At 44.3% G+C, this 9,195-nt stretch overlaps 1 protein-coding gene across 1 annotated transcript; it reads right to left on the bottom strand.

Moving 5' to 3' along the window:
- Positions 1 to 4,450: 4,450 nt before the first annotated feature.
- On the bottom strand, positions 4,451 to 8,990 carry sox4b (SRY-box transcription factor 4b). The gene is made up of 2 exons (XM_041941679.1): positions 7,106 to 8,990; positions 4,451 to 6,913 (listed from the first exon to the last, which is right to left on the bottom strand). The coding sequence occupies exon 1, from the start codon at positions 8,398 to 8,400 to the stop codon at positions 7,153 to 7,155; it is 1,248 nt and encodes a 415-aa protein (XP_041797613.1). The 5' UTR covers positions 8,401 to 8,990; the 3' UTR covers positions 4,451 to 6,913; positions 7,106 to 7,152.
- Positions 8,991 to 9,195: the final 205 nt, after the last annotated feature.

Here is a 9,195-nt window from a genome sequence, read left to right on the forward strand (position 1 = left end):
ACAGTGCATTACAAGACCAAGACCATTTCCAGCTGTATAGTAACACAAGATGCACACAAGAAAGGAAAGTGACAGAAGATGCTATTGGTGTTGGAGTCAGTGGTGGCGGCAGTGGTAAAATTTTGCATGTGTGTGTTGGAAGGGAGGGAGAGGGAGGGGCAGGGAGGGATTTAAGTAGAGTAGACAAGAGCGACAAGCAGACGCAGAGAAGAAGTCATAACTGTGTCTCCCCTCTGTCAGTTGTTCGTCTACATCGTTGTCCTGATCGTAATATTTTCATTCCCCAAAGAAATAAATTAACCAGACAAACAACACACATGCATATGCAAATACATGCAGTGCCAGGTATTAGGTAACACACACTTGTTTGCAGGCAGATAAAAATGCAGTCTGTGTGGCCCTGCCTGTTACACTGCAGCCGCTTCCAACAGACAGACAGGTAATCTTTCCATATCTTGGCAGACAGACACACAGGAAGTACTGCTCTCACCCACAACTACCTGATTCCTGAAAACAGACTAGCCATACAAACAGGAACTTGTCTGTGCGTCCCGGTGTGCGTGATGTTTCTGTTCGTGTCAGTGCGAGCCTACGGGAACATCTCAGATGCACAGACAGAGATGGTCAGGTCGAGGCGAGAGCACTAAAGATAACAGGCGCCATCGCCGCCGCTTCCTGCGTTCATGTGCCAGGCAGAGAGAAATAAATAATGAAAAGGGAATGCCACTGCTAACAGGGAAACCTGCGTCAGTTGAGAACAACACAAACAGATGGTGCTCGTACAAAGAAGGACATGGAAAAGAAGTTCTGAAAAAATGCACGCAACAGAGAGAGCGGAGAAGTAGCCATTTCCCCACCAGCACCACCACTGCACCAACCACCCCCGTCTGGGCTGAGGATAGAACAGCTACACATGCAGACAGGCAGACATGGAGATACAGTCATGCCTCTCTCACCCCCCTCTGGCAGAGCTCTTATCCTCCCTGCTGTGGTTTTACTGGGCCACTGACTCCAGCAGTGAGCCTGTTCTGCTCCGCTCCGCTCTGCCCTGGCTGCTGCCTGCATATCTCCCACTGAGGAGTCAGCTGAGCCAGGCATGAGACTGCACACTGAACAGGCTACATACAGCTTAGAGGAGCTTAACACACACAGAGAAGTGCTGGAGCTGTTGGGAAATTTGCAAGATTATACCACACACTGAAGATATTATCTCCTTGCAGGGCTCTTATTTATCATCACAGTGTTAAGAAATAAAGTAATATACACTGTGGGTGCTACGAAATGCACATGACTGCAAGCTGAACAGAAGACAGTGTTTACATTCCATGTGAAGTCAGCAGTTAGCTCTGTCAGCCAATTAAGCTCTGATAAAAACGCATATATCTGCATATTGGTGTAATGCTGCAAGGGCTTACTTATAGCAGCTTCATAAAATCAGTTATGGATCACTGCACAAGTGCACAGCCATTGTATTCCCTCTACAGCTGCATACATATAGTGCAGCTTTTTGCATGTAGCAAATAAATGTTGAATGTAGTGCATGAAATACAATTACATGTGCTGTCTGTTTTGTGACTTGCACCCATCTTCATCTTTATCTTTCCTCTCCTGTCATCCTTTTACTGTGAAACTCATGACACCAAGGCTAATCCCTGTACATAATATTGCATATGGTGAATAAAGTTAACCTATTTCTGATATTGCAGTTTTATGAAATACATGCTAAACATCTTGCTACTTGCCTACCCATTACACTTAAGCAATTAAACTAATGTGACGTGCATAAGACTGCTCATTTAAACGATACTGGAGATGCATTTGGCTACAAACTGTGCACGATATTTATGCAACTGTATAAAAGCTTTAAGTCTTGATATCTTATAGTAATTTTGCATCCATTTACAACATTAAGACATGCATATGACTGTGACCTGAAACTACTTCTGGTGTTTAATGGCTCCATATAGTCATAGTAATTTCATACACCTAATTAAGCTATTATGCAACAGAATAGAATAGTTCTGAAGTATTGCTTCAAGGAAGTCACACACAACAAATAGAGGTGCCAAGGTTCAAACTGCACGCTGAAGATTCCTTGAAAGTACTAAAAGGAAGGATGTGATGTTGTTGAGGACGTTGCATTCTTAAATAGTGCTTTTATACCACTGAGCCCGACAGAAGACGAGGAACGCTGATTTTTAAAAGGGACATATTTGTTGATGTGTGAGGCAGACATTCAGGGCCTGGTCTTACTGCAGGGATACCCTTGTCATGTGATTTTAATTTTATGCCTAGTATTTCAGCCACATCCACACACACAGACGCACACAGACACGCACATGCCGTAGACAGACAGACATGCTTGTCAGCTATGCTGGAGGGCCCTTGGCTGACTGCTGCTAAACCAGCCCTTCCCCCACAATAAGGGTCTGTCTGGGAGAGGGGGAAGGGAAATCATGACTGTCTGAACACCAGACAGCCAGCATACAGCACACACACAACAGGCTGGAATAGAACAGAATGAAATAGACCATCAGTTTGCCTAGCAAGAAGATTTAGCTTTTGAACTGATAATTGTGTATTCTCCAAGAAGCAGCCTTTATTGTAGCTATCCCTTATCATTCAGCCAATTAAGGTGACCCTAGTATGTGCGCAGCTTTTATTAATGATGTAAATGGGCAACATTTTAGTCTTCAGCAGGAATAAATTTTAGGCAATTAGACAAACCTAAGCAGGCAACATAATTGGCTACTCAAGAAGCACATTAGTAAGAAACAGTGCTGTTAGTCACGGGATGATGGTAAAACTGCTCGGCTCCATCACTTCAGAGTCTGTATAATAAAGAGTTGTAATCAAATGCATGCACTACCTGTGCAGTGTATAGATATGTTAATAGTGGCCCCATGCTGTGAGGCTTCATCTGGTCAGCATAGGTTAGCTTTTCATGTTCTTGGCTTCAGATGAGTCTATGAGCATTATCCAGGGGGTGATGTTACAAAGGATGCAGCCAGTACATATTTATTTCATCATTAGACGTTCCCCACTACACCATCTTTTCTTTTTTTTTTACAGTGACTGTTTTGTGAAACAGCAAAATCTGTCCACATTATTCATTATGATGTTTGATGGTTGCAAAGCTTTGTGTGAACTTAAAAACGATTTGGTCATTTGTTGGGATTTCTGAGCCCATCTTCAAATCAAAAGGTAATCTGAGGTTGATTCATGTTTTTCAGTGGGTCAGATTAAGATTTGTGCATTCAGATTACTGCAAGTGTTTTCATACAGTAACAGAAAGGATGTATCTTATACATAATGCATTTGATTTTTAACCCTTTAAGCCACAAATCAATGTTGCATGGCTGTTTGAACACATACATTTAGCTTGTGTTTTCTTCCTGATGTGACAAACTGTGCAACATAGTTAAAAAAAAAATCACATGTATTGTGGCTGTGTTTACTCACTCTGTTATGCCACATGGCCATATAATCACCATTGTGGGATAACCAGGTCTAAGACACACCTCTGCTAAGATACCTTTTGAATGCATGATGTAGACTTCAGACTTATGGGGGCTTAACATGAAAACATATCAAATATGTGTCACGATAGGGTTAAAATAATCTTATTGATTTTCTCTGTCTGAGTCTATCTAAATGCATCTATTTCCTGCCTCCACAGCGGCGTTGTAAGCTTCCAAAAGGCTTTACAGAATCAGGACCATCCAAGGTCTACGGAGGGGGGAGGTCTGCTAAGACTCTCTCAGAGTCAGTCCTGCGTATTGTAGTGTAACTGGGAATAAAAGTGAGGTTTTTCATAGCTTCGAGATGAGCTTTCCAAAAGCTTGGCAGACCATCCGTGGGCCATTTACGCTCAATGTAGAAGACGTTGTTGTGCAGAAAAAAAGTCTCAATCAGAATGTGGAGACATGGACAATACTCACTCAGTGTGAAGCTTTAAGACACAAAGCCCTTTTCCATACTGTAAATGAAATCTTAACTTATTAGCAACGAAGTAAAGCAATTATAGCAAACATGGCCTTCTCATTTAGATCTCACAGTGCACTGCCCACAATCATTTTGCTTCCCTTTGAGGAAGTAGGTGGTTATTTGAGCCCATGTTTGTTGGTTACTCTGTGTAAACCACTGGGAAACAGCCATATAGTGATGTTTGCTATGTGTTTTGTTTGTACCCAGCTGTGCTAGTAAAAAGCAGGTGCAGCAGTGAGATGCATAAATAACTTTGATCGGACTATGTGTGCTCCTGTTTTCAATTCTTTAGACTCAATGACATGCTAGTCCATGCACAAAGTTTGTAATGATGATTAGGAGTCGGTAACAGCCACTTCTTTCTTATTTATGAAGTCAAATGCGGTACACACAAACTCATCATTGTCTGCCTAAAGACAGTAAAAGAGAGAAAAGTTCAAGAATCAAGAAAAGAGTGGTAGAGTTTCAGTTCCAGCTGATATTTATTTCCTTCCTTGAAAAAGTTCTGTACACAAGTTTATATCAACAATCTGACAGGCAGTGAATGGACACAATTTAGCTGGCATGAGTTTCTCCCCTCCCTTTCTCCGAGTCTCAAAAAAAGGGTGGTTCCTTTGTTTATGGCATGATTAGAGACAATAAATGATAATTCTACACAGCATATTGCACAGGATGGATGAAAAATAAAGTCAATATATTTAAAAATGCTTTCATATATATATATTAAAAAAAAGAGTCCTGAACTGACCACCTTAAATGTAAGTAAGGATGTGTAAAAGATAGCAGTTCTAGACAGTGCCTGTCCTCGATAGCAACAACGTACATAAACACACAATCTTTTTGCTTTATGATACAGTCAAATATACAAAGATCGAGTTCACGTTTCGTTTTTCCTCATTTTTTCATTTTTTCTGAAAAAACACAACAGCTAATAACCTGAATCTGAAATACAAATGCTATTCACCATGCCATAAAGATACTAAAACAATTATTAGCTAATAGTTAGCCGACAAGTAGAAAAGATTATATATTCAAATACAATGAGAAACGCAGTAAGTGTAGGTGTTGCGGAACTCAAGTCAGAAATTTGAATATGCTTGATGTTATCATCCTTGTTGTTTGCTTGCTGTATTGATAGCCTGTTCAATCCAGTGGTTGATTGGCAAATTTGACATCAATTAATGAAAACATCAAGAAATAAGTCAAATTTAAAGCTACAATCTCCTCATGTGTTGTCATAGGCTGACGGGAAATGCAAAAAGCAAGTGGCTGCTTAAGATAATGAAGCTGTTAAACCCACATGGTCCACAGGAATAGCCTCCAGAAATAATGCATTCCTGTGTCTTTAAGGAGCCTGCAGACTGGCACTGTAAACGTAGAAGGTAGGCTGATACAAAGACTGGTGCTGCTTTCAAGTGCTGTCGGAAAAATCGCAATTGCATCCTTACAACTGGGTGGTTAGGCATCTCATGCCTGTCCGGACAAAACGAGATCTTCGGGGATTGGACATCAAAGAAGTCTTGTCAGTATTTGCTGGTAAAAGTCAAAGAAGGTTTGCCAAATTAGAGAATCCAAACTCCAATTACACACTTGAGTCATAATCTCTCCTCTGCTCCGTTACATAAGTATAAAGTAGCTTGGTGCCTTTGATTTCTAAAGTTAAAGAATAGGCACCACAGTGATATAAGGTCTGTTTTGCTGGCTGTCCTTACAAAAGCATCTGAACAGGCGGTATAAAAAACATAAGTACGAGCTTACCATGAGCACTTGAAGGCAGCATAAAAACCAGCCTGTCGGGTACTAAAAATTAGGAAATCCAATACAGCTGTATTAGTAGGCTACACACACCGATTGTTGACTCCCCCATTTTCTATATAGATTTGTACAAAAATACACTGAGAAAATAATCAAACTGTTTCCTCTCTTTTAAGTGTCCAAAAAGTGTGTACATTTAAATATAAAACGAAATCAAAAGTTGCGTGTTTTTAAAACTCTAGCCCTTCGCCTGAGAAGGAAATGTGACAGACACAGACATACTGACAAACAACCGTGTAAGAAAAAAACAGGACTAGATCATGTGTACAAGAAATAAAACAAAAAAAAAAAGATCAAGTCAAAAATGCTTGGCCCAGTATATAAATACAACATCCCATATAAAATGGCATCTGAATACATGTACAAAACAAAGCTCAGAGGATGAAAACAAAACAAAACAAATCGGTGAGGATTTCTCTATAGCTATCATCTGAAATTAAAGAATTTTGGTCCTGAATAGAAGAGAACACGTGTATAAAGTTCAGCACAGATTTGAAGTTGCGTTTGAATCCTGAAGTTTGAAAAATTACAACAGCTGGTGATTATTTCAATGTCCTTTTTTTCCATAAAGAGAAGAACCGAAAGCGAGCGCCACCTATCCATTTAAATAACCCTAATACTAGTTTTTAAAACTGCTCGACAGTCTCACAGAAAATCTCAGCACAAGATAGGAACAAAGTAGGCTATCATGCTTAACATGTTTTTTGCTTTTGAGAAAATAGTCGACTTTTAAAAAACATCAACCCACCTCGGTTTCATTAAAAATCCCTCTCGGTGACACACCACAATAAAAATGTCGCGCGACAGTCCTGTTTCTGTACCTTTTTAGTGGTGAAGTTCACTTGGCGGTTGGTAAAAAGTTGTGAAATGTCCCTTTTCTTTTTCTTTTCTTTTTTTTTAATCGGCGACAACATTGATTAAGTGAACGGCGGACCGCGTAACGTGCAAATCAATCACAGTTAAGTTGTTCAGTTCAAAAACAGCTCGGAACTGAGCGTTTCGCTGTCAGGAAACTCAGCCAGTCTCTCCTTTTTTTCCTCCCCTGCCTCTCGTTTGCACTCCCTCCGCTTCTGTGGGTGAACCGAGTCCACGCATCCAAAGAAAAGTAGGCCTACAAAAAGCAAGTTTAAAGTTTAGCTTTCCAAATGATTTTGCAGCTTTGCCTATGTGGACGAGAAGGGACGGGGGGCTAGTTTCAGCGGGTTTTTTACTAGTCTGGTGAAGTTATCACGAACTATGACGCCCACTGTACCAGGAACTCCTGATTCGGTTTGTGGTCGTATTTTTGCTCGCAGGACATTACCTGTCTACCTGTCTGCCTCTCTTTCCGTCTCTCTGCCTTTCGCTCACTCAGTACGTGAACACCAGGTTGGAGATGGTGGACTCCAGCCAGTCCCCGGAGATCATCTCGCTGACTTCGGGCGTGCAGTAGTCGGGGAACTCGAAGTGGGAGCCCCCGGAGCCGGACTCAAAGTTCAAATCCAAGTCCCTGTCCAGCACCGAGGAGCCGAAGCTCCCCAGCGACATGCTGTCAAAGCTGGGGCTCGGGTTGATGTCGAGCAAGTCGTCCTCGAACTCTTCGTCCTCCGAGGAAGAGGAGGAGGACGAGTGGGACGAGGCGGAGGAGTGAGAGGCGGAGGGGGTCGGGGAGGAAGCCCGCCGACTGCTGTACGTGTGCCCGCCGCGGCGCTCCGAAGACCCGCCCAGGCTGCCGCTGCTGCCGGGGGAGTCGGCTCCCTCCTCCCTGCCGCTGGTCGCGTCCTCGTACAGGCTGAGCGGGTCGCTGGAGTCCGCCGAGCTGCTGAGCGTCGGGCTGGCCGGGACCACGACGGAGGACGCGGGGCTGACGCTCAGGCTGGCCCCGCTGCTCCCGAAGACGTACACCCGCTTGGGCTTCTTGCCATCCGGTATCTGCTTGGCCGCCGAGGAGACAGATTTCGACTTGTAGAGAGAGTTGTGATGGTGCTCTGACGGGTGCTCAGAGGCAAACGGTGATGCTTTGGTGCTACTGCTGCTGCTCCCGAAAAGTGATTTGTGGGGTTTGCTGCTGCTGGGTGATTTGGATCCGTTCTTCCTCGAAGATGAGGATGTCTTAGTGCTGGTGTTGTTAGAGCTACTGTTGAGTTTCTCCCCCTTGTCTCCGCTACTGCCAGGCTTGGAGGCGCTCGATTTTACCTTCTTCCTCGGCCGGTACTTGTAGTCGGGATAGTCCGCCATGTGCTTGAGCCTGAGCCGCTCCGCCTCTCTGATGAAGGGGATCTTGTCGCTGTCTCTAAGCAGCTTCCACCGCTTCCCCAGCCTCTTGGAGATCTCGGCGTTGTGCATGTCCGGCGACTGCTCCATGATCTTCCTCCTCTCGATCTGTGACCACACCATGAACGCATTCATGGGTCTCTTGATGTGGCCGCTGGGAGTTTTACACCACGCCGGGTTGTCTCCCAGCTTGTCCCCGGCGGTCGAGGAAGCTGTGGAGCCCGGGGAGAGAGGCGAGGCGGCCGGGTCCAGATCCATGCACGCCCCGGAGTCGGAGCTCGAATCCCCGGCGAAAAAGGACAGCGCCTCGGCGGTGCTCTCTGTGTGGCTCATTTTCTGCACCATGCTGCCCAGTTAAACACACAGAGGGAGAGCGGTGGACTACCTCTTTCCCTCTCCCTCTCTCTCCTTGGTCCTCCGATTCACTTTAAAGCAAACTCAGCTCTTTTCTCCCCCTCTTCGCAGTTGGAGCTGAGAAAAAAGCGCAAGCAATAATTCACTCCTGAGATGTGCAGCAAACTCTCGATAACAGTTGAGTCCAGTGTAGCCTTAAAAAGGCTAGATGTGTTTAAAAAAAGTTTAATTTCCAGTCTCTGTAGGTGTTGAAACAGCACAGAAAGTACAGCCCACTGTTATCTGTCTCTCTCAGTCTCTTCCTTCTGTGTTATAAAATTAATTCAGCCGTGTGGTGACTGAACATAGTCTATGCAGCTGCAGATCGCAGACTGAGAGCCACACTGTGCACCCGGGCACTTACAAAGGGCTCCCAAGTACAGTATGTAAGGTAAGTGCTTTTCTCTGCATCAGCTCTGTCCCCTCTCCTAGAAACAAAAGCCATGCATGCTGGGGAGGAAAAAAAAGAAACCTAGAGCGAGTTACACTGTCCGCCTTCCATCTGCAGACCTGCAGTCGAGTTTCAAGCAGCCCTCCAGACCCGGCCCCCCTTGCTTGCATTTATCCCTTCTCGGAGATACAACGGCGATAAAAATCCACCAATCGCGCGCTGTCGCTACCCTGCCTCTGCGCCAAACTCACGCCCCCCTCGGCGCCGATTGGCCGAAAATGGAATCTAATAATAATCAGCGCGTGCAATGAGGAGCCTCGTGTCTGACCTCATTCCAGAATACAACAAGAAACTTC

This window comes from Chelmon rostratus, chromosome 8, assembly GCF_017976325.1.
Source record: "Chelmon rostratus isolate fCheRos1 chromosome 8, fCheRos1.pri, whole genome shotgun sequence".
Classification (NCBI taxonomy): Eukaryota; Metazoa; Chordata; class Actinopteri; order Chaetodontiformes; family Chaetodontidae; genus Chelmon; species Chelmon rostratus.

Excerpts from the sequence above, each read along its gene's own strand:
- sox4b (XM_041941679.1), bottom strand. The coding sequence starts at position 8,400 with ATGGTGCAGAAAATGAGCCACACAGAGAGCACCGCCGAGGCGCTGTCC.